Below are 26,280 nucleotides of genomic sequence, written 5' to 3'. Positions count from 1 at the left end.
GTTCTTTCTCTGTCCCTTTTTTTTTGGGGGGGGTGTCCCTCGGTATTTTTCCAGCCCCCTATGTTCTAATGTTCAATTCATGAAGCATCTCCCTGCAGGCCCTGGCCATTGTTGGGAAGGGGATAGCTCCTGGGCCATGCTGAAGAATTGTGCCGCATCTGACCAAATCTAGTCCCACTTTCTCGGTGGCCGGTCTGTTGCTTATGGAAAGTCACAAACAAGGCAAGGAGCACCTCCCTGCTTGTGTGTCCCAAGAACTGGATTTCAGAGGCATGTGGTCTCTGCTAAAGGAGGTAGTGCATAGCCATTAATAGCCTTATCCTTAATGAATCTGTCTAATTTGATAACTTATGTGCTGTGTGAAATAGTACATGTGTTCTCAATTTCCCACCGTTCAGCTTCATAAGATGAAGAGGGTGGGGTAAAAATAAACTAGTCGACTTGCAACTTATGTGCATTTAACTTGCATGATCTTTATAAGCTTGGTGGCCAGCCACCAGCTGAAATCGCACGAAGTAAACACTTGCAAGGTGCAAAATCACTTTCCGCACTGGGATCTCACAGGAGTCTCCCAGCGCCCAGTAAGCAAGATCTTGGGGGGTGAGGTCTGCTCAGTGCATCAGTTTCAAAAATGTAGAGATGCTCACATGGGGGCAGTTCCAGGGTTGCTTTGACTATATATGATTTTGGTTATACGCATAGTTCCTAGAGTGTAACCCCTGTGCACTCTGCAAGTCAACTGTATTTTTTCTACACCCTGTATAATGCCTGTATAAACAACAAAAAGCCTCCTTATTGGGCAGGTGCTCAAGAGCATCATTTGCACCATGCTCTGGCATGCTACCCTTAAAAGATGTATCTGACAAGTTATCCAAGAGCAATATTTACATTAGGTAGAAAAGAAATCAAAAGTTGCTGACCTTATCAGGAATCTTAATCAGCCAGTCCTTTAGCTTTCAACAAGGATTGACTATACACTTCAAAGTATCTATTCACAGTACTTTGTCCAGAAGTCGACATTTCCTGCACTCCTGAGAACTTCAGAATTCACAGTCTTGTTACCACATTCCACCTTATGAGAGTTATAAGGAGACCAACCCAGTAAACATCCTAAGAGCAACTATTTTCTTTCAGGATATTACTTATCTAAGCAGAAATGGGGGGGAGGAAAAGCAAGATGGTGGGTTTAACACCATTTATTTAAGTGCACCAAGTGGGTGAATCAGTAATAGAGGTTATAAACATTATTTTGGTTGGCTCACAAGCCTGATCAGTTACCTGGAAACATAAAATTTTGTTATGCAAGTTGCAAAAAAAACATTCCAGACATGATAAATGGCTGAGGGGGGGAGATACAAATGCAACCGGTGCTAAGTGAGAAGAAAACTAGAGACAGAACACCACGTCTTGCCAAGTGACATCACAACTCTGGTACGGTTTTCCAAACCTCCTAGATCTAAACCTTTGGTTTCCTCCCCGGCACTGTTAACGAATCTTGCATTTGTGTGGTTCTGAAGACACGGTAGCCTTGCATAGCTCATCTGCATCAGTCCACCTGAGTTGTTCCTAAACCCACAGCAGTGGCATAGGCAGTCAGGATATCCACCACTTGTTTTGCCTCTAGCGTCATCCGAGCTTCATTCAGCCAGTCCTGAGCCACTCTCCTGGATTCCCCTTTCAACTGATTGACAAACTTGGCTGCCAGCTCCAGGTCTCCATGTTCGATGCAATAGGATGCGTAAGAGAGCAACTTAAATGTGTCCAGGTCTTCGGGGCCTAGCTCAGAAGGCGGCTTCAGCTGCTGAGGGTGCATGAGGAGAAGGGATTGGAGGTAAGAGAGGAAGTATTGATACAAGCTGTTTCTCGTTTCGTCTATCAAGGCCACCCTCTTCGCCAGCTTTTCGACAGTGTGGAAGCGTGCCCTTAGCGCCTCTTCTGTGTACACTCCTCGACTGAGCGATTCCCGCGGAAGCGCAGCTGTTAAGGCCTGGGTGAACGTGTTGTCAGAACAGCTGGCCTGGATGGCTTCTACTGCACTCTCTAGAGGCTCGGTGGGGCTGTCTCCAGAAGCAGTTTTCATACTTTGCTTCAGAGCTTCAACCGAAAGCCACAGCTGATGGGCCTTCCTGGCTTCCTCCTCAGCAACAGCATGGCCTGTAACATAAAATCCCACAGTGGCTTAACAGCAAGTTCACTTTTAAACAGTGATTAAGTGGCTCATACATTAGCTCAAGAACCCCAAGAGAAGTAACTTCGTAGGGCAAGATTAGTACAGTGGTACCTCGGGTTAAGTACTTGATTCGTTCCGGAGGTCCGTTCTTTACCTGAAACTGTTCTTAACCTGAAGCACCACTTTAGCTAGTGGGGCCTCCTGCTGCCGCCACGCCGCCAGAGCATGATTTCTGTTCTCATCCTGAAGCCAAGTTCTTAACCCAAGATACTATTTCAGTCTGTAACCTGAAGCATATGTAACCCGAGGTACCACTGTACTTCAGTGCATGGCTCGGACAGAATGATGGCTTGCAACAGGATACACCTGAGCCAGTGACATCACAACTCACATTTCATATCCCATGCGCTGCACCAGCTCTCAAACTAAGGTGGGCCTTAGTTTGCTTACAGCTGTTTATGTATAGCAGGCTCCGCCAACCTAGCTGTGGCTGATGGGAGTTCTAGTCCAAAGCCTGGGGGAACCAGGTTGGCAAATCCTGCTGTGCAGACTGGTCATTTGGCAGCCTACAGGAGCAAGCAATGCATCTACTGAGATCTGGCCTTTCCAAGTTGACCTATGCATGTTATCTACAGAAGTTATCTATGCATGTTATCTACCTTCCTGCCACATTCTGTCATAGAGAAGAGGGGGAAAGTATGCCTGAGCCTCTGCTGATTTGGTCTGGCAATTCTCTCTTTAGTGGCTGGAGATTAACTCTTGAGGCCTCCCCTAAATACATCACATACGATGAAAAAGAACCAGAGTTATCCGGGTCTAGCATTTTCAGCTTGAGTGTATCACGTCACTGCAAAGTCCTTCAGTCCGCTCCAGATTCACAAAGGGTCATGCCAGAATTTTGGTGTGGAGCAGACCCTCTGAAATTAGCAAGTTAGGTCCAATAAGGTCAGTGGTGTCTTCAGTAAAATTCGTTCTGGAGGTCCATTCTTAACCTGAAACTGTTCTTAACCTGAGGTACCACTTTAGCTAATGGGGCCTCCTGCTGCCGCTGCACCGCCGCGCGATTTCTGTTCTCATCGTCTGCAACCTGAAGCGTATGTAACCCGAGGTACCACTGTATATATTCTGAATTTAATAATTTAATGGTACTACCGTACCTCGGGTTACAGACGCTTCTGGTTACAGACTCCACTAACCCAGAAATAGTACCTCGGGTTAAGAACTTTGCTTCAGGATTAGAACAGAAATTGCGTGGCGGCGGCACGGCGGGAGGCCCCATTAGCTAAAGTGGTACCTCAAGTTAAGAACAGTTTCAGGTTAAGAACGGACCTCCAGAACGAATTAAGTTCTTAACCCGAGGTACCACTGTAGTTGAATACCATCAGGAGCAGAGAGCCGCACATGAAGCAGAGGGAGATTACAATTTGTTCCCACAATCAGTGCAAGTGGTAGCATCTGCCTCTTTGTGCATGACAAAGGGATCAGCTATAGGGACTGCCTCTCACCATTCCAACCAACCATTCCAATCCAGGGCGTTTTGGCATGCTTGGAGCCAGTATGATAGATCAGGGTTAAAGGTAAATGGACCCCTGACCATTAGGTCCAGTCGTGGCCGACTCTGGGGTTGCGGCGCTCATCTCGCTTTACTGGGCGAGGGAGCCGGCGTACAGCTTCCGGTTCATGTGGCCAGCGTGACTAAGCCGCTTCTGGCGAACCAGAGCAGCACACGGAAATGCCGTTTACCTTCCCACCAGAGCGGTACCTATTCATCTACTTGCACTTTGACGTGCTTTTGAACTGCTAGGTTGGCAGGAGCAGGGACCGAGCAACAGGAGCTCACCCCGTTGCGGGGATTCGAACCGCCGACCTTCTGATCGGCAGGTCCTAGGCTCTGTGGTTTAACCCACAGCGCCACCCGCATCCCTAGACCAGGGTTACTCAATCAGAAAACGAAATTAGCCAGACAGCAACACTCCTGTCAGATTTCCCATACTCACTTTCAACGGCCTGCTCAATTCCCCTCAGCCTGGCATAGGCTGTGTTGATGTCCAGAGTGAAATTGTCAAGCTGTTCCTGAGTAAGGCGTTTATACTGCATTTCTTGTTCACTGAGTTTTTCTGACAAGTCCTGAAACCAAACACAGTATCAAAATAAGATTTCATGAACGCTATCATCTTCCCAAGGTGAGTACACCACAGTGTTAGAAACTGAGATATGAAAGCTAGGAGCTAAACAGCACCTTAAACCTAGGTTATGGGCGCCACAATGGAGTGTCTAGGTGCACTCTTTTATAACAATACAAAGCTGAAAATGAATGAACTGCAGCTAAACTTTTATGTTCATTTTTCACATCGTCTAGTTCTCATTGTAAGACTGCAAAAAAAAAAAATACTTCCACTGCCCGCCCACTTAATATTCTTATGAGGGTCCCTTCTCCAGTCTTCAGAAAAAGGTCCTCTTTACTTCCATCAGTGGCAGTTTTCTGAAATTTTAAGTGCAGTACTGTGCCCCGAGCTCAGAAACTGCTCACAATAATGAAATTCCCTGTCGCAAAACGTGCCTAGAACAATGGGAGCTTCGAATGCTGCTACACCAGCGATCATCTTCTTAAGAACCATTTCTAAAGATGTCAGATTTTTAGTGCCTATTTGAGCTGGGCAGTGTACATTGTAGCATCAAAAAACCGTCTTTTTCCCATTAATATTTAAAATGATTTATGATGGAGCCTGTCCTGATGGAGAAAAGAAAAAGCCACACTACAACAAAGAATTATTGCCACCTTTGTGACTAGAATCGGATTTAGGACATCAAGTATGTAATAAAACATATTGTCCCACATATACGTGGAATTAAATCATGTGTTTGCTGAGGTCAGCGGAAATAAATCCACAAATGCACAATCATAAGCACTTACATAGAAACAACTTCAGCTTAGATCAATGGCACTTCTGCATTATCATGGCTGGGATCAAGATTTTAAGAAGGCAATAATAAAACAACAACAGCAACAATCTTTATACCCCACCCATCTGGCTGGGTTTCCCCAATCACTCTGGGCAGCTTCCAACAAAAGATTAAAAATGCATTAAGAATACATTAAAAAGGCAAGTCTTTTGAGACTATAGTGAAGCAAAACGCTACACTCAAAGCCAACGGACCCTTCACAATCATATCACAAACCCCACCTGGTCAAATTGCAGTTTGAGTTCTTGCTCTTGGATTTTGAGCACATCTCTCAAGTGATCAGCATGTGCAGCAGCCTGCCGGCGGAGCTGAGTCCTCATTTCAGTCTCCATTACTTCTCTGGCTTCTTCAACCTGCCAAAAAGTCACTAGCAGTCACCACTTTGTAGCCTATTAGGGGCCAATGTAATTAGCTGATTTTACAGGAACAGATACCCACACCTGAGCCACTGGACAAAGAGCAATTTTATCTAAGAAATGGGACCTATCCCCTAAGAGACCTACAAAACCCTGGTAAACAATGCTGTGTCACGTGAACTAATACATTGGTGAACTTGTCACTACAACAACCATTTTGAAATTTCTGACTGCCTTCCCCATATTTAAAAAGAGCTAAGAGTGCTTTTGAAAGCGAAACAGGCTTAAAATGAATCTGTCCTCTGGAATCTAACTGAAAAAGTCGCAAAAGCGAAAAAAAGGTGTCTCACTGCGAATACGCTGGGGAGGTTAAAGGGAGTGCATACAAAACAAAAAACATGTTGAACACTTTCTTATGTTTCCTTCTTTTACAATAAAATGCAGGTACATTATTTTCTTAAAGGAGCAGCTTTTTCAGGATTTTTACAAGACTTATTAGTGACCGAAGAAGACAGTTAAAAGGAGTTTTTAGATGGGTGCATGGTCATACTGGTTTGATGATGCACAGAGAATGGCCTTTTCCCATAAATTTGCCAGGAACTGCACCTTATTTCTGAACAACCCGCATCACAGCAACTGCTTAGCTGTCTTGGTTGCTGCAGCCAGTTCCACTTATTAATTGGTCCAAAAGCTTCCCTTGACTGTGTCTGCTGGTAGATGGATCTTGTGTCTAAGGTGGGTCCCTGGGCAGTGCAACCGAGTACAGTGGTGCCTCGCAAGACGAAATTAATTCGTTCCGCAAGTTTTTTCTTCTTGCGAGTTTTTCGTCTTGCGAAGCACGGTTTCCCATAGGAATGCATTGAAAATCAATTAATGCGTTCCTATGGAGACCACTTGCCAGGCTGGCGGTGTGGAGAAGGGCTTTTCTCCCCACCGCAAGCCTTCAGGACAGGTACGGGAACAGAGGGGAAGGCGCGCAGCGCTTCTCCTCTGTTCCCGGGGCTTGCGGTGGGAGGAGGGTTTTTCCTCCCCACCGCCAACATTCAGAACAGCATTCTGAATGTTGGCGGTGGGAAGGAAAACCCTCCTCCCACCGCAAGTCTTCAGGACAGCCATCCGAAGGCTGGCGCGGGGAGAAGGTCTCTCCGCCCCACCGCCAGCCTTCGGAGGAGCCTTCCGAAGGCTGCCGGTGGGGCGGAGAGACCTCCTCCCGCCGCCAACCTTCGGAGCAGCCTTCCGAAGGCTGGCGGTGGGGCGGAGAGACCTCCTCCCGCCACCAGCCTTCAGAGCAGCCTTCCGAAGGCTGGCAGCGGGAGGAGGTCTCTCCGCCCCACCGCCAGCCTTCGGAGGAGGTCAGAGGACAGTGGGGAAGACGCGCTGCGCTTCCCCGCTGTCCTGGAGATTTCCCTATGGGCTTTCGTCTTGCGAAGGAAGCCCATAGGGAAATTCGTTTTGCGAAGCGCCTCCAAAACGGAAAACCCTTTCGTCTAGCGGGTTTTTCGTCTTGCGAGGCGTTCGTCTTGCGGGGCACCACTGTAACTGAAAGTATGTACTAAAAACCTATCGAGAACCAGATCCACAGTGTACAAAGCTGTACGGACATCTGCTCATATTACTCAGCAGAATTAACGTTCTGTGTTCTTCCCTTTCAAACGACTAAAAGCATTGTGTGTGCAGCTGCATGCATACACAGCCAGAGAATGATCACGACAAGACTGGAAAAGAAGAACAGTGCTTACCTTCTTTTCCTGTTCAGTTTGGATTTCGCTCTTATGACGTTCTAGTGCCTTTGCCACCGCTGACTCAAAAGCTTTTTTATCTTCCAGTTTCTGCTTTTCCAGGGCTGTCTCAATGTGCTGCTGTTCTCGGACTCTCAACTCCACCAGCTCCTTGTTGAGTTGGTCTATACGTCGGTGAGCGTGAGCAATGAGAGAGTTCAAGTCGTCTGTTGTCAGCTTGCCAGCTGAAGAGAGAAGACGGTTAGATACAGCAAACTGTAAAAAGGACATCAGACCTTTATAATCTAATTATTTGCATGGGCAAAGCAGGTAATAGATAATATTTTAAACTGATGTGGCTGGTCAAATATGACTGCATATTCCCCTTGGTTCAGAACACAGGATAATGCTGTTCATTCAAAAGAAAGCTGCCAGGAATGAAACCCAAGAGGGGTTTCTGTGCTTTTCAAAGAAAATGTTCACCAAATTAAGCTTCTCTCATTGTAGTTCATATATATATATATATATATATATATATATATATATATATATATATATATAGTACAGTACAGTGTCGTACAGGGAACCAGACAGAGGGCCTTCTCGGTAGTAGTGCCCACCCTGTGGAACACCCTCCCCTCAGATGTGAAGGAAATAAGCAGCTATCCTATCTTCAAAAGACATCTGAAGGCAGCACTGTTCAGGGAAGTTTTTAATATTTAATGCTGTATTGTTTTTAACACTTGATTGGGAGCTGCCCAGTGTGGCTGGGGAAACTCAGCCAGATGGGCGGGGTATAAATAATAAATTATTATTATTATTATTATTATTATTATTATTATTATTATTATTCCTAGAAGCAGGACGTCATCTGTATTGAGTCTAAAATTTCAGGATACCTTTTGGGGCCTGGGACTAGTATTAAATGAGAGGAGGAAAAAAGTGATGCCCACTGACCTAATCAGATAAAAACAAAAATATACTTTACAAGTGTATTTTCTTACCCAAAGATCATCTCAAGCAAAACAAAAGAAAAAAACATAGCATATACTCTGGGCTTTGTGAATTCATGTGAAAAAGAAAGGACAAAAATTGCATTAGTGGAGGGAGGTTAAATCAGGGATTTCTGAATGGTCTCATGGAGTCAACCAACTACCATTAAAACAATAATGTTAAGAAGTAAAAAGAGCTAAATGAAACACTGGAATAGCTGAAAAGAATATTGCAGCAAATATTTTGGGCTGAATATAAAGGATGAAGTCTGCCGGCAAACGCATTCATGTTAAAACTGGTTTGATATTGGAGGTTCTTACAGCACACAAGTATCTTGTTTATCCTAAGCAAGCCTCTCTCCAATGTCAGCTATAACTTAACTTTGAGAAGCATGAACCACTCGATGCATAGTATTTGTGTAGTATGTGCATGCGTGATATACAAGATGGGTATTAACTGCAACATGCTCCCCACTGGTCAATTTGCTTAGTCTACAGAGGGGCTGGTGTAAGCAGAAACAGATGTTTTGCTCTTGGGGCTTTAATAGCTGACTCTTCTGCTATAGTAGATTTTCTCAAAGGGAATGAAGGTTGGTGGCATAGGTCTAACAGTAACGGTTTTTTACGTTCAGTCCTACATTCCAGCCATCTGTAAAACAGTCATCTGCAGACAGCTTAGGGATTTGTTTTTACTCAGGCCACCATCACATATAACTAGAGGTGCACTGATGATTATCTACACTCACAGCCTTGTGACTGTCAAAACAGATCATCTTCTTTTTAGTAACACACCAAACTAGAGCCTCTAGTTACTCTTAGAAGTAAAAAGCCAAACAATTGAAGCAACCTGGATACATGTACTTGCCATCCCATTCCCAAGAAGAAATGCACAAGGCACACAGCGTTTACAGAAAGCAGAAATGAGAAAAGAACTCACCGATATCAGTTATCTCTGCAAGAGAAAATGAAGGTTTGGAAAAATTAAAGCATGTCCACAGAAGCAGATCAACGAGCCGTTAGAAGCATGCAGGAGTGGAAGAGCACAGATGCAAGCAGACAATTCAATCATTAATAAAGAGTATACTTGAAAGTACAGCATGGAATGGTTCATTTCATAAAACCATCTGGGCCATGCTGAAGTGTGGAGGCTTACAATAATCTAAGTTAATTACAGCCATTAATTGGAGAGGGCGAAGGGCGCCTGGTGTTTTCCCCGCCCCCAAGGTCTTCTGTCCTTCAGAAAAGCTTTATCAGACCCCACCAAACTCAAAAAGCCCAGATTTCATGCACTTTTAAAAAGTGCAAACAGTGCTAGAGTGTGCATGCTGATACCCACCTTGAAAATATTATTATACTCCCTTCTGAGGAGGTACAACTTAGTGTCCCAATTCAGATAAACTGAGAGCACAGGCACACACTCCCTTCAAATGTGTTATTCAGACATAAGTTTATCGGTTATTCCTTTACCCTCTTTCTATTAAATACTTAGATGAGAGCAGAGTGAAGGAAACAAACTCTCATAACTACTGTTCCAACAGAAATGTGTTCTATTTATTAAGGAAATGTACATATCCCGCCTCTCTTGTTTTTTTCTGTAAAACAATCAGACTTTATCTTGGTTAACACACACACTTTTTCTTTTACTTCTAATTTATGGTTTTTAAATGCTTTTAGCTTTTCCTCATTTTAATTTTTGACCCCAACCCCCTCTGCTTATTAAAAGCTCAAATATATAAGGCAGCAAACGTTTTAGCCATGCCCAATTTATGTGTGACTGTGCACCAAACCCGTAAGTTCCCAAACAAGGACCACTATAATATAGTTGATCAAAGTGACAAGAGAGCCCTGCTTGCAAAGGAACAATCGAGAGCTCCCTTTAAGTTCCTAATTGTTCCTTTGTAACTGTTCCTTTGTAAAGTTTAGAGCACTAAATAAAAAATGAAAGTTTTATTTAGTGCTCTAAACTTTGGCGTACCAGTAGAGACGGTCAGGACCACAACTAAACATATTACTTACTTAGTCCCTTCCAACCAGACTGAACTTCTGGAGTAACACTATCAAGCTCTTTCTGAAATTCTTCTCTTGCTTTGGTTACAAGTTCATGGTACTGAGTTACTATTTTAGCTTCTGACTGGGCTGCTTGCACCTAAGGAATAAATAGAGAAAAGGAAAAAATTCTTAAGGCAGGCCCTGCAAATATTTCTAGCTGGCAAGACAATGAAGATTAAAAATGAAATACAGTGGTACCTCGGGTTACATATGCTTCAGGTTACAGACTCCACTAACCCAAAAATAGTACCTCAGGTTAAGAACTTTGCTTCAGGATGAGAACAGAAATCGTGCTCTGGTGGTGCGGTGGCAGCAGGAGGCCCCATTAGCTAAAGTGGTGCTTCAGTTTAAGAACAGTTTCAGGTTAAGAACAGACCTCCAGAACGAATTAAGTACTTAACCCGAGGTACCACTGTAATAGTCTAATACTCATTCAAATTCATTAACCACTCTTTGCAGACACCAGAAGTCACTGCATTACATACACAGCTGGAAATTAGGGCAAAGGTCTAATTGTAAAAGCATGTAGTTAAAGCAGGGAGGAGTAGTTGCAAGGGCTTTTATACAATATACTCATCTGAATGTACTTAATGTTCAGAGCAGAAACAAAATATTTGATATTTTTTAACTTGAAAGACCTAAACTAGGACAACTACATTTGCATTGCATACGGAATCTAATAAAAGAAAGGCAGAGGAATCACATTTCAACAGAAAGCCTATACAGGCAGACATTTTATCCCTCTTGAAGACAGAGGAGATAAGGAACAGGGACATTGAATTACTGCACAGCCACTAACTGGTTCATTGGTTTAAACATTTTTACTCTGTTTGGTACATTACAAAAATCAAAACCAAAACACATTTTTTAAAAGTTACAAAATAAGAGCAGCTAAAGCAAAATTGGCACAAGTCTTGCCTGCATATATTTGGCAGTGAAAAAACCAGGAAATTCAAAATTAGCCACATTTTTCCATTTCATCCAAACCAGGAAACAATGATTACTGGCTTCTGAACAAGCCAGGATATTCAACTAAGGTTTACTATTAGCTTCTTCCAAAGTTGGTAACCATGGTTTTTCCAATTTGGGTGAATGGGGGGTTACGGTTAATTAGAGGTTTCCTACTTGTTTGGTGCAGAGGAAGGAGCAAAGCGGCTCCATGCACAGGCAAAAGGCTTGTGCTGTTCTCAGCTTAATAAACAGATTACCTGAACAAGCTTACTAAGTTAAATCACAAAGAGCAGTTCTAAAAAGAGATGTAGTCTCTCCTGTTTCCAGAAGCTTAAGAGACACATGCACTGAGAGCTACTGTGCCTGATCACAATTGGTTACTAATACGTCATTAGCAACCAGCCGTAAAAACCACAGCCTACAACATTGATTTTGAAATATCTTAAGGAGAGTGACAAAGAGCTGAGCAAATACAGGTAACTCCCAATTTACCCAGAAGCTAAATTCCAAGGCACCACACATTCAAGTGAAATTGCGTATATATGAAATATAATTGAAAAATTCTGCAAACACCCTGTTCTGCCCCCACCACGCCCCTTTTGGGGTCGCTTCCAAATTCGGCGCAATACGTATGTGCAGTTGCGCACATATTGAACATGCATCAATGAGAGGTTGCCTGTACTCAAAAAGGTTCCCTGAATCTTAGGCTTGAGGCCAAGAAAAATCAGCATAGTGCCATCTCTGAGTATAGCTGTGCCTTTATGTGCTGTACCCAGTGATTTTTTTCTGGGAGGACACATACCCCTAAACATTTTGTGAATCTAAGTTTGGCCTCATTGAGGAGCAGTATTTCAACATGAGTAGGAAAATGAGAGTACCCCAAACATTTTTTTAAGGGGGGGAAAAAGCACTGGCTGTACCGAATGACTGTCATTGCCTCAAGCCCTGTACAACTCATATCAAAGTCACAGATTCTGCCAACGTAAAAAACTCATTAAGACTTTTTCACCACTGTCTACTTCCTTATGGTTCAAATACAACAGTTTAGAAGATGAGGTTAGTTCTCAGATGCTCTGATATCCCAAAGACACTCTCACAAGTACTCAAGTGCTCTGTTATATTCATAATGTGAATAAACATCCAAATGGAAATCATATTCACAAGCATCCAACTGGATATTCATAAGCATTCAATTGGAAATCATTAAAGCTAATTTGGCCAAAGTTTACCTTTTTGACCACATTGTCCAGATCAACGATCATATGACGAAGGTTCTCTTCTGCAGCTTGGATGTGAGGCTTGGCCCCAGGAATCTGAGACTTCTTGGCACCATCAATCACTTCCTTCGTTTTCTCCAATTCTTCTCTAAACAGAATCAGAAGCCACCAATTAGCTATATTAATATTCACTATCTGTTAAAAGAAAAACGTGAAATATAAAATCTGTCAGTCCATGGCAGTGCTTTTGGGGTGAGCGCTGAACCTACCATTCCTAACCACTGAACATCAAGCTTGATGTCTGCATAAAAAGCTATTTTATGTGCATAGCCCCATATTAGAAGAAGAGGAGGAGGAGTTTGGATTTGATATCCCGCTTTATCACTACCCGAAGGAGTCTCAAAGTGGCTAACAATCTCCTTTCCCTTCCTCCCCCATAACAAGCACTCTGTGAGGTGAGCGGGGCTGAGAGACTTCAGAGAAGTGGGACTGGCCCAAGGTCACCCAGCAGCTGCATGTGGAGGAGCGGAGACGCAAACCCGGTTCCCCAGATTACGAGACTACCGCTCTTAACCACTACACCACACTGGCTCTATTAGTCATATTTAAACATTTTATTATTATTTTTATCATCTTAATTTCATTAAATCCCATTGTTTGCTTCCTACCGGATTCCTGCTGAAGCTAAGAAATCTTACTTGGCTTTTAAAAGGACGTCTGCAGCTTCATCCACAGCTCTTCTACGGTCCTTCAACGCTTCCTCCAATGTCCTCCACTGAGTTGCCTTTTTATCACTTGGAACCTAGCAAAATGCACAATCGTCCTCAATTTCTCAGGTTTCTAACTGCTTGTTAGAAATCAGCACACACTTACACAAACGGCCAAAAATCTATCAGATGCCTCCTCATCTGATAAATTCTACATGTTTACAAAGAACATGGAAAATGATCATAGCTTGCCATCAAATTTGTTGTGCAACATGTATTTTTACAAACGTTTCTCTACACAAGCAGAAAATAAGTCTGCGTGATGTAACGCAAGCAGCAGAAAAGGAAGATCAGACCTACATTGTGCTCTGATGAAGCAGTATATACAGAAACAGGTAACTCCATCCATCCATCCATCAGTGAGTAAGAATTTCCAATTATCATGAAAGTCACCTTCTCAGATATAGTTGAAGAAACCAAGTACTGTACAGTGGTACCTTGGTTTCCAACCACTTTGGATTACAACCGTTTTGGATTACAACCACGTCAAACCCGGAATTGTGTGTCCCTTTTTTTGGATTACAACACATTTTTTTTTAATTACAACCCATTTTGGGGGGGGAGGCCCCATTGGTGAAAGCGCAGTAATTAAAGTAATTAAGCAAACACACACCTCAGAATTATCCATAGCCTCTCTTAACTTCTGGGCATGAAGATTGACAGCCTGCACGGCAGCCTCCTGGAGTGTAATCGCATGCACGGTTGCACGAGCAGTGCCATTCAAAGCACTTTCCAAGGTCGCTGCAAGAGCTGGTGAGAGAAGAAGTAAAACAATTTGACTTGTCCACTTCTCATCTTGCATAGCACGGTTTTGTATTTCCTTCTTCCCATACGCGTCTGGCTCAGATTATGGCAGCTAGGCTGCTTCTGGGGGCAAACTACCCCCAGCTTGTGCATTTGCACTGGCTGCCCAATCTGCTACTAAGCCAAGTTCAAGATGCTGGAGCTAACATATAATTTACTGTATTTTCTTGATTAAATCTATATACAACCCTTCACAGGGCAGCTTACAGCATAAAATTCCAGAATCAAAATTAAAGAAACAAACTCCCCCACTTTGAAAAAGGCCACAGATTTTTTAATCAGACAAAGGCCTGGTTATAGAGGAACATTTCTGCCTAGCGCCTAAAGATATGTAATGAAACCAGTAGGCAAACCTCCCTGGCGAAAGCATTGTATGAATGGGGAGCCAGCACGGGAAAGGCCCGTTCACAGGTTGCCACCCTCCAGACCTCTCATGGAGCAGGCACATGAAGAAGGGGCTGAGATTATGATCACAGGTTATTCCTATATACCCAGGTCATTGCAGTCTGCAGGAGAACTTCTCCCACAAGTTCTAGAAATACAATAAACCCACTCCACAACAATCTTCATAAGAGCTTTCAGTGCAGCTGCTCCTATTCTGTGGAACAGCACTCCTGTTGAGATATGACATGTGCCCACTATCTGCACTTTCCAGAAACAATTGAAGACTTTTTTTGCTTTGATTGGCTTTCAACTGAAAGACCTGGGGGAAAGCATTACTGCACGGAGCCTAAGCTGTGAGTGAATGTAAGGTGCGAAACTGTAAAACAGGTTCTACTGCTTACATGACATAGCCAGTTAAGGGTGGGAATTGAATAATTTGAAAATCTATACACCAAAATAAGTTGCAGTTACATTCTGGGAAGGCAAAAAAATGGTTAGAGAAGCTTCCGCTCCAAAGCAAAATGCTTAAACTACTGCAACTCAGACATTCTTAATAGGATTTTTCTGAAAATGTGGGCAAAGTATACCCCTCCTCAGGTAGATCATTTTCATGCCAAGACGAAGCTGACAGGGCAAAGTGAAATTTTATGAAAACAACTTTCAGTGATAGAATGCTTCAAAAAACTAGCCACCTTTATACACAGCTACACTTGCAGCTGAAAAGCAAGCCAAACTTGAAACTGCCAAGGTATACTGTTTGCCTACATACCAGAAACCTTTGCTTGTTCCTCTTTATCTTGCTTTGCAAGACGAGCTGCAACCTCATCAGCTGGCCTCTCTTTTACACGTTTTTCACCTAGGTATAAAGGTTTACATTTTAATAAAACACTGAAAACCAAGATTGATAGAAGTTTATTCACGAGGCAGCTATTTCCCTGTTAAGAAACAGCCGAGAGGTCAGTGTTCTAGAAGTGTATTTTGCCAACAAACTGATCTCTTGGCTGGTCATGCTCCATGATTAAACCAATCCACCTACCGTATTTTTCGCTCTGTAAGACGCACTTTTCCCCTCCTAAAAAGTAAGGAGAAATGTGTGTGCGTCTTATGGAGCAAATGCAGATGGGAGGCTCTGCTCAGCACTCCCTTTAAAGAGCGGCATAGAGGAAAAGCCTCCAAGAACCGCACACATGCTCCGTGCGCTCTTTAAAGGGAGTGTGGCTCTTGGGGGAGCCTTCATCCTCCTGCCCGGGAGAGGCTGCGCGCAGCTATCCCATAAGCCAGGACAGCAAGCTGGATCGCTGCGCTGCAATCCCGCTTGCTGTTCTGGCTTCTGGGATTCTGGATATTTTTTTTCTTGTTTTCTTCCTCCAAAAACTAGGTGCATCTTATGGTCTGGTGCATCTTATAGAGCGAAAAATATGGTAGCAATAATAAATTCAGCAAGGTGACAATGTGCTCGGCCAGGATATTACATTCAGAAATCAGCGAGAACTTAACACTATAACGTAACCACCCATGTTCCATATTTCTGTTTGCCTTCTGACAAATGTAATACAAAGAGCCCTAGCCTTCCTCTCTTGCTTCAAAACTGGGGTCATCTCTGCACCAATTCAGAACTTTGAAGGGCTTAGTGAAACAAAAGAGAAAACCCCTGCCCACTTCAAGGTAGAGGAGTATGCTGAGACAGCCCATTTTGGTGGTGCGTTTTCCTCTGGCCCCTGAAGGCAAACTGGACCTGACTGTTGTGGGCAGCCAAGATGCTGAGGACACCTTGGTTAGTTAATGGCCAAAATGATTGCCTGTTTCCATGTCCAAGATATGGACCTGAGAAGAAACTGTCTTCAATATCTCATGGAGGCAAGGCATGAGGAAGACACCTGTGGTTTCAACTCTACAGTCACTTCCTGACCTGGGAGTAAGCTTTATTGGGCAAAAGAAAAATGACTTTCTTCCAGAGAAACATGTACTGTATTAAGACTGTTTGAAGGGCAGGAGGAAGGTCCTTATAACAGAGATTCTGGCAAGGCTATTGAAGCCAGTCAAAATATGTGGACCCCTGGTGAATTCTATCATCACTTATAAATATATTCTCTTTTCCTTCATATACCTTGATTAAAATTTGGTAAGGCCAGCAGAGGGAACAATGGAACAAACAAAGGGATTCATCACAATGTAACTCTAGTTTTGCAAAGTTCTTTTCTTTCAGAATTTCAAAAGTAAAGAGGCTGGGAGTTTGCAAAAAGAACCAAACAATACCTAGATCAGGAGGTTTGTGTTTTCCTTCAAGAGGCGCATGACTTTTGCTCTGTTCTGTCTCCTGCATGCCTGGAGCTGGAACGGAAACAGCTTCACCTGTTGCTGAAATTATCTGAGCCGCTTCTGAAGATGCTGTAATTATCCACATGCAAACATAAATTAAAACCATGGCAAAAATTTTATAAACTGACATACCATCTGAATGGAGTAACTTTTGAAAAAAGAAAATAATTTGAAGATTCTGAGCCTCTTTTACTGCTTTTATTTGGTCCTTACTCTTCTTTCTTGAGGTTTTTGAAAAACTTTATTCAGAACCACAATTGTTTGCATGTATCAAACAGCAACACCCATAAACAAAAAAATAACAGCAAGAACTATATGACAACCAAGGGAACATAATATTCTCTGTCATTGCAGGTATAATATGGAAGAAGAAATTCATCAGTATCGTATTCATCAGACAAAGATGTGTAAGGAATATGCAAACAACATGAGATGATCGTACCTTCTTGGACACTCCAATCATTAATTATTTTTCCAAAATGTGTCATGTGGTGCTGGGATCATCCTTATACTATCAGTCTTATTTGCATGAAAAATAAAAAACTTCATCCTGCAAAAAAGACATCCCATTCTATTTGCCCTTCAAACATGTGGATTTGATGTCTAAGCTTCCCAGTGTCTATTTTCCAAAGTTCACTATACCCAAGAACTACAGTAGGGGTTCTATTTCACTTCCACAGTTATGTTATCACAAGTCTGGCTGTGACAGGTATGAATATCAAATCTGTAAGTACTATAATCACACACCCACAGATAAAACAATGAAAAAGCGTTCTTTTTCCTGTTTCAACAGTTTTTTGTCCAGTTACAATGCTGATCTCTTTAGTATCTCATCGCGAAATCTTTCTACCTGTGGGCATTCCCACCTCAAATGAAGATAAATGCCATGCTGACCGCAACCCTTCCAATTTTGCCAAGCACATGTCAATATCACCAGGCTATAAACAGGTCGGCTGGGCATAAATTAAAAGTGAATGTCCAAATTAACTGGCTTATTTCTCTCTCAATTGTTCCATAAGTGGATGGTGGTGATATAGGAGTCTTTACACCAGTTTCTATACAGAGTCAATACTGTAGAAGGATGAATTATTTAATACAGGTGTCAAGAAGAACCGCCTGCTGAAAACGTTTTTGTTTCAGTGTGCTTATCTAGACTGATGATTTGGTTACATGTTTCATTGTGTTTTTAGAAGTTTCTAATGCTTTTACAATGTTTTACGTGGTTTTTTAAAAATTGTATTTTTATTGCAGATGTTTGCCATCTTGGCTTCTTTCGGCGGAAGGGTGAGATATAAAATTTAGTAATTTAGATTGCCATGCTTTCTGCACCATAAATGTGCACCATATGAACACAACGCAGAATTTTGCAACTGTATGTGAGTTTTTGGAAGGAAAGGTTGCAAAAGAACATTCTTTAATCCTGCAGCCAATCAGAAGCTGCACTTTGGTTTTCAAACGGATTCCGTTTGACTTCCAAGGTATGACTGTAGTTTCAAGTTCCAAAACATAAATTGCTCATAAACAAGTCAACCCCCTCCTGCATATTTTTATAAGGTCCATAGCTGTCATATCTTACCTTCTTTTTTCTCACTAGCAGCTGAGGGTTCCTCTGTTTTACTCTTTGCAGTTTTGGCAGCAGGTTGTTTAGATTCTTTCATTACCTCTGTTACAGAGGAGATTTTCAATGGACCCGACTGTATCTGTGTGTAGGGGGGGGGGTGGAAATCTCATTGAATTGCATACTATGAAGAATGCTTGTAAGACAGATATACCACTTAAATATGCAAAACTCCTAAAAGCGAGAGGTTCATATGAATCTCTACATTTGGAAAAATGGACAATGATTTGAATATAATAATCCTAAATGAAAACAGTTTTTAAAAATTCTATTATCTACTAGACTGGGGTAGATAACTTGTGGTCTTCCAGATGCTACTGAGTTACAACTCCCATCAGCCCCACCCTGCACAAGATGGAAGAAGCAGTTTGGGGCAGTGTAAGAAAAGCAGCAGAAGAGATACAGCATTTCAAAGTGACAACATATCCCAAGGCTAGATTATTTCTTTCATTGTGCAGCATGTCAACACACTGAAAGGTCGTGTGCACATGTGAAGGCACTCACAAAGGGCACTCACGGTCAACACGAGACTACAAGGGGAACAGAAGGCACTTGGTGAAATTCTTTCTCCTCTGAAACTAATAAGCAAGCACTCTCTCAGAAATGGAATCTGACAATTCTAGGACCGGTTTATCCCAATGAAAATGTGTATAATGCTATAAAAGTGTGGCAGTTAAGCAATATATTTTGATAGGAGTAAAAGAATCAGGAATAGAAGTGTGCAAATGCAGCTTTAAATAGCATACATTTTAAGTAAGATGGCAGTATATCTTCATAACCCATGAAATCACAGCCTCTTTCAGTACACCCATGAAAAGCTTACAACGAGAACTCTGACCCCAGCAGTTGAATCACGGTTATGAAGCCTGAGGACAGTGAATAGGACATCCAGCTTTCTAATCAATTAGGTTTCTCAGTGGCATTAAGTGTGCAAAATCTAAAGCACAACTTAAGAATTGGAAAAATGACAGGTGTATTATTAAAGCAAAGATAGAAACTTACTGGCTTCTTTGGTGTTGGAATACTAAAAGAAGGACCCAGTACCATGTCAAAGACGTTGCTGGAATAAGGGATGGTCTTCTCTACATTTTCTCGGAAGCGTGGATCATACTTAGCATATAAAATAGTTCCGCCTACTCCTCCACCAACAAACAAAACACTGGCTCCTATGATTTTGCCTGCAGAGACACTGTTTAAGAAGAAAATCCATGCTGATATACAACAATAAATTTATAGTACAAGTCAGAAAGCATCAAGGATTACAGATGTTCAGTACCTAGAGCTACAGCTGTCTAATTTTTTCTAAGCCAATTAAAATAATGTTGGCCCTTTAATTAAGGAGGCTGAAGCAGGATATGCAGAAAGGGATTTAATACATAGACAGGACAGTTGTAAATAAGATGAAGATCCTATTACAGTTTCTATTACACTATACCACCCAGAGATCCTTTGATAAAGGGTGGTATATAAATTGAATAAATAAATAAAATGTTTAGCCTTGTTCATTTAATAAGCCCAAGGGCTTTCTCTAACACCTTGGACTCCTTCGGGAGGAAGAACAGGATATAAATAAATGTAATTAAAATAATAATATTGTATCCAGCCACTGTCAAAGCACCATCAGGGCAGAAGCCACACAGCTCCGCAATCTAGCTACCACACATAAATTCCTTTCACACATTCACACCAGCCGGCGGCATGGTGTGCAGAATGGCCTCGGCTGATCTATGTGGAAGGGGCACGATTATATGGCAAAAGACTGTCTCACACTTTATTTACTGTTCACTTTTTTTGACTCAATGAACAAAAAAATGTTTTGCTAGGCACTGGTTTATCTAGCAAAAGGAACACCACACTGAGGATTATTTTTTTTTAAAAAAAGATGATGGATCTACCCACCCAGATTCTCCAGATGTAGCATATCCACGACCCAGACGTAATGGACGGACTGAACTTCTGCCACACAGACAAGTCTAAAGGAAAAAGAAACAACTTGTGGTTAACAATGGCTCCATTCAAACCCATTCCATGTAGCTCAAAAAGAACCACGGAATCATTGTTCTGTTGCTGCGGCTTTGCTTTTTGTTAAGAGGAGACTTGCAAATAACATTATCTCATTATCCCTTCTGCCAACACGTATCCATAAAGAAAATTTGTGGCCCACTCTGAAGGAACGCCAACCATTAATGGTCTTGTTATTTAATAAAACTACCATGTCTGGTCATCTGGAAGCCATTTTTATTTGCCATAGGTAACCAAGCAAGTGACTACTGATACAGTTGCATTAATACACTTAAACAAACTGAGTAGCGTATTTTTCTAACTAACTCCATTGCAAGATCATGAAATATTGTAACCTCAGATCCAGACACGCTAACTGAAAATTATACAAAGCAGATTACCTTTTATCCCTCATTTCACGATCTTAAAAAAGTTATGAACCTTATTTACTATTGAGAGGAAGTCTTGCAGTCATGATATATTATCTCATTTCAAAGGGTCTCTTACAAAATGATTGATAAATTGAGTCACTCTGAACAGTATTGGTATCAGTTTACAGAACCTAAATTGACACACACACACAAAAAGCTTGCAGGGTTGTGGGTTGTAAATATTGGCAACTAAATATTAATAGCAATATTAAATTCAGTCAGACACAGGTTAGTTTTAAAACTTAATTAGTTAAAAACTGCAACAACTTACTGAAATTAGAATTCCCTTCACTGAGCTGCTACGATGTTATATAGAATATTCACACATGCCCGTGATATTCTGGCAATCATTTTTAATATACCAATCTAAAACGTTTTGCCACTAACAAGCAAATATCTTTCTGTGGAAAACCCTTTTTTTAAAAAAAATCCCCACAGTACTGTAATACTGCTTTAAAAGTGTTGGCATAACTCTGTTTTTCCACAGGAAGAACAGATGCCCAAAACCTTCATTAAAACCATATGTGAAGTTAGGAAATAGAAAACTCTGGAAGTCTGTGTTCCATGACACACCCTAGCTCAGGAGTTTCCATCAACTGAAAACATAACTTTGAAAATGCCAGACAGATTGGCATCTAGAATTTGAACACCCACGCTCAAAAGGTCAGAATTGGCATATAGTTGTGAGACTTCAATGGCTTCAAAATAGTCACACAATAAAGTATTTGGTCAATTTGCGTGAAGGCTTTTACTCTGCATGCTAAGCTCTGTTGTTTAGTAGCTTGTATTTTCCAGCCCAATGTACCACAAGGGTGCCCCAGAAACCTAGCATACAGAAATGCAATAATCTCACTTTACAATTCATTCAGTTATATGCAACTTTATAGTGCACAGGCCTGAAATTCTCTCTCTGCTGAACTGTACAAATGATTATAGACCAGATGGTAAGATTGTCTTGTCACTGAACAGCAAGAGCAAAACATATGAAAGTTACTTAATGGTGTTTAGAAACATATTTTGAGTACTTTCTAGAGAAGGTCAGAAAATTCAACAAAATGACATATGCAGCCACATGCACATTTACCGAAGTCCCACTAACATTTAACATGAGTTACACCAATGTATGTATAAACTGGCTATGTTTTACAGTACAACCCCATGAATATTTATTCAGACGTAAGACCCATTATGCTCAATGGGGCTCACTGCTACTAAGCGCATATAGGATTACAGCCTTGGTCATAGTCCCAGACATTTTCACAGCTGTCTCTTTGAATTTCTCTTTTTCCCTTCTTTCTAAATAAATAAAAAAGAACTCTGCAATAAGCCATCTGGGGCTCCATTCCAACTTCATCTTCGAGTTCCTTTTCTAACAGGATTCACAAAAAGAACACTTTAAGAACACCCACCAAAGCTCTTGCTCCACTAATCTAAACATCAGAATTCAGTGGGCAGGAATAAGCGAGCAAGTGGGGCTCTTCAATTGTGGCACCCCGACTGCTTGATGGAACACCACATTGTCCATTTTTAGAATGTTAAAAACAGGGCTGGTTTCAGTGAGTGTTCTTATGGCAAGGTCTTTATTGGCATAATCCTACATATGTTTACTCAGCAGCTGGTGTAACTATACTCAGCAGGGCTTACACCTTGGAAAGTTTTACCAGTATGCCATTGTGTCTTTTTTCACTACCACTTTAAGCTGTTCTTTTGGATGCATGTTTTTTCATGGTTTTTTTCCCTTTTAATACCAGGTACATTGTTTTATTGTTCACCGTTATCTTAAAGCTTATAAGGTGCTCTGAATTCACATTATAGCAGAAAATGTGTGTGTGTGATATTATAATGATCCAGTGTCATCTTTACTGGTTACCAATTTGTCGCTGGGCTCAATTTAAAGTGCAATTATTATTGTTAACTTTTGAAGGCACAAGTCTAGGACCAGTTTATTTCAATAATAACCCATCAGAAAGGAAATTCCCCAGGCATTAAGATCTACCTCTGAGGCCCTTCTCTGAGTCCCCCACAAATGTTAGAAATGTGGTGAGAAAATTTTGGGGTTTTGTTTTGTTTTTGCTGTTATGCTGTCCAGAATCTAGAACCTACCCTGACCAAAGTTTATCTGGCCCAACTGCTGCACACTTTCCAGCAAGACTTTGTTTCAACAGGCATTTTTGGATGCTGCTTCTTAAGTGATAAACACGGGCTGTTTGCATTGTATATTTTATCATTGAAAGCCACCTTGAGTTCCATGATAGAAATGGCAAGTATACCTGATTGCAAAAAAATAATTTTAAGCTTTGAAGAAAAACCCAGCAAGTATGAAGCTCCAACGCCACTACACTTTCCAAAACCGTTACTAGTTAATTAGAATAGTAGTTTCAAGATCTCTAAATGGATAATGACAGAAGAAGGTGGGGTAACCAGGCCTTGCTCTGCGACCAGGCTCAGCCCTAGAATCTCTTTTTGACACTGTGGCCTGCAAAACTAACGAACATCTCAAGAGTAAGTGCATAATGTTTTCTGCCACCAAAGCCTGCTTAATATGTATGAGAAAGCGGACTTTCCAGCACACTTCTCGCCGCAGATATTAAACAGTGTAATCTTTAGGACACAGAATAATTAAAGCAAGGTCATGTCCTTCTACCAGCTATGAGAAGGGACTTGCCGGCTTTAAAAAAAATGGATCAGCGCTGCTTGCTAAAGGACACACCCCTGGAAGCCAGTTCGCTGCTTCACGTGAAAACCCCAAGAAGTGGTGAGGGAAACCCGTGGAGGCCCTGTTTCTGGGTTTAGAGGTGACATCCAAGGAGCCTACAAGACCCAGCAGCCCTCTCTCCGGTGGCGACCCTGCCCAGCAGCCTCCTACGGCAACTGGGAGCGCCCATCCACGGCACCGCCTCTGCACGCGAGCACGCGTTCTCACGAGCGTTTCATGGCTTCGCTCTCTTCCGCCCGCCTCTGAGGCAATGAAGAACTACGAAAGCCCCGGTTAGACTTGCAGCCACGTATCTAGCTAGAGATACGAGTAGAAATATAGAGACAAGACACAAGCGTCCCGCAGTGCATGATGGGAAATGTAGTCGTCCCGGCTGCCGACGCCCCTGGCTGCCCCCCCACCCCAATATGGGCAGCCAATGGGTTCCTTCGCGGGTCTTCTCTTCCCTCCTCCTCACGGGCCAGGCGCGGGCTCACGGACGCCCTTCGCCTCCGTCACGCGCTCGAGGAGGCTCCCGCCGCCCGTTCGTTCCCCCCTCACGCCTTTCTCCTTCCCCTCACCTGAGCCGCTGTGCTCCCCGCGCGGTGACAGGCCCGCAGCATGACGCCGGTTCGCTGAGGGAGGCGCTCGACGGAAAGCGGCGGCAAAGCGAGCCTCGGGCCTTACGCTGCGTGCGTGCTTGCGCGCATGCGCGTCTGTCTCCGCTCCGCCCCGCTTTGCGCGCAACCGCCCTGAGGCCGAGCGCTTGAAGAGGCGGGGCTTGCGGCTCGCCAATCCGGACCGTGTGCGAGGGAGCGCTTTTGTGCCGCAGCGGCCAATCGGAAGGCGAGCTGCCATCGGCCCGCCTACCTAGGCAGCATATAGAGCAACAATTGTAGAATAGGCGCAGCCTTTCGTTGTCTGTGTGTTTCTGGGTCCTTAGGAAAAAAAGAGGCCGTGTTATTTCTTTCTCCTGCTGCTGGACTGGGGCGGTGGCTGCTGGTTATGGGGAAGTTTGCCAATATTTTAAGAAAGACGCTTGATAGCTCAGTTGCTAGAGCATGGGAATCTTAATCTCAGGGTCGTGGGTTCGATGGCTGCATTGCAGGGGTTGGACTATAGATGTCCCTTGTGGTCCTTTTCCAACTTTGCAACTAGTGAACTGCCCTTTGAGGGTGTGCGTTTTTCTGCAATGGAGCGGTATAACATCAGATACATAAATACTGTGATAGGAATTTTGAGATCTTAGATATATGGCAATGTTCATAACCGCACGTACATAGATCAGCACAGGAAGACCGACCTGAAGCCATTTTTATTCCTAAACTGAGCAAATGTTTTCTCTGCATGGTCAAAGTGGAAAAGCCTCCCCATTGTCTTTTCCTTCACAAATCCTGTCTTAAGGGTATGTCTGTGTTTGAATAAGGTGTGAGCCTGTGACCTGGCCCAGGAACTAAGTATTTATCACTACAAAAGAATGGCCAGGCTCCCCAGGCAATCCAATCAAGTAACCTGCCAGACAGGAGATAAACAACAAACAACATTCAAATGTTATGTTTTAGACCGCCTTTTCTGTGATGTAGGTGTGATGTATCTGAGGGGTGGTCTTAGGTTACACCCCTTCTGTGATATATGTATGATGTTTCTGGGGGTGGTCTTGATCTACAGGGTGGCAGTTTCAAAAGTCTTTATAAGGCCTTGCGCGCCATTTTTCTGGGGTCCTCCTCCTTTGCTGCGTGTGAGGGGAGCACCCTGTTGCAACAGATAAATAAAGATCAAGCTTACTAGCTGCTTTGCTTCTCAATATTCTCTGGTTGGCCTCTGTTATTTTCTCCTACCAATAGGGAACCTATGTAAGGACTCTATATGGGCTCTTGGATACCCCATAAGGGAAAAGGGCAATTTTTGTTTACAACAATACATAAACTGTTTTAACATCAAATCGCCAGCCCAGACACAGTGTGGGGAAAACTTGCCCATCTCACAACAAATTTGTATTTCTTGTATTTCATAAAATGTATACATAATTGTAAAAAGCCAACAATAGCAGCAACCTCAAAGCGGTTTACAAAAAGATAAAGCTACGAAATCGGGGGGGGGGGGGAATCCAGTACTTTAAAACATTCAAAGTGTTAAAATACGTAAAACAGATTCAAATTCAGACCAGCACTTCTTTTTGAGTGTGTGTGAAGAATAATATCTAGGTACAGAATAGCAGTCAGGAGTGACACCTCAACACCTTCCACATGTTAGGAAGGCTTTGGGCATTCCAACATGACATAACAGAGTCTCAAATAAAGATATGCTCTCCCAAGGCCACATTACCAGCATGTTCACACTATATCAGGGGTATCTATGCTGGCTTGGTCATGTTCACAAAACAGAAGATGGCAGGATCCCCAAGGATGTGCTCTATAGGGTACCGGGCCCGTTGGCAGACAAACTCTGCGTTACAAATATTTCTGCAAATTCTGGCAACACCAACCCTGCCAGGTGGGAATAGCTTACTGACGACCACAGCACCTGGAGACAGGCAGTCAGGTTGAGTATCCACAGTACAGTGGTACCTCGGGTTAAGTACTTAATTCATTCCGGAAGTCCGTTCTTAACCTGAAACTGTTCTTAACCTGAAGCACAACTTTAGCTAATGGGACCTCCCGCTGCTGCCATGCCGCCGGAGCACGATTTCTGTTCTCATCCTGAAGCAAAGTTCTTAACCTGAGGTAATATTTCTGTGTTAGCGGAGTCTGTAACCTGAAGCGTATGTAACCTGAGGTACCACTGTAGTGAGGAGGTGACAAATGTCCGCTGGGAGAAATGCAGAGAGAAGAACTGCCATGGTAC

The 26,280-nt window shown here is 42.7% G+C and overlaps 1 protein-coding gene across 2 annotated transcripts; it reads right to left on the bottom strand.

Annotated features, from left to right (window-relative positions):
• Positions 1-1,181: 1,181 nt before the first annotated feature.
• Positions 1,182-24,233, bottom strand: IMMT (inner membrane mitochondrial protein). Of its 2 annotated transcripts, XM_083582857.1 has the most exons (15): positions 24,018-24,233; positions 20,209-20,282; positions 19,312-19,498; positions 18,268-18,391; positions 16,629-16,760; positions 15,142-15,228; positions 13,798-13,934; positions 13,116-13,219; positions 12,430-12,565; positions 10,217-10,346; positions 9,138-9,152; positions 7,230-7,453; positions 5,356-5,487; positions 4,168-4,297; positions 1,182-2,154 (listed from the first exon to the last, which is right to left on the bottom strand). In XM_083582857.1, exons 1-15 carry the CDS (start codon positions 24,057-24,059, stop codon positions 1,547-1,549), a joined length of 2,262 nt encoding a protein of 753 aa, XP_083438983.1. In that variant the 5' UTR covers positions 24,060-24,233; the 3' UTR covers positions 1,182-1,546. The 2 variants fall into 2 exon arrangements, with proteins under 2 accessions (XP_083438983.1, XP_083438984.1); XM_083582858.1 differs by lacking the exon at positions 9,138-9,152.
• Positions 24,234-26,280: the final 2,047 nt, after the last annotated feature.

Source organism: Podarcis filfolensis (genome assembly GCF_964270895.1).
Source record: "Podarcis filfolensis genome assembly, chromosome: 13".
Lineage (NCBI taxonomy): Eukaryota > Metazoa > Chordata > Lepidosauria > Squamata > Lacertidae > Podarcis > Podarcis filfolensis.
Note: the sequence above shows the minus strand (reverse complement) of the source record. Positions and strands in the feature narration are given on the sequence as shown.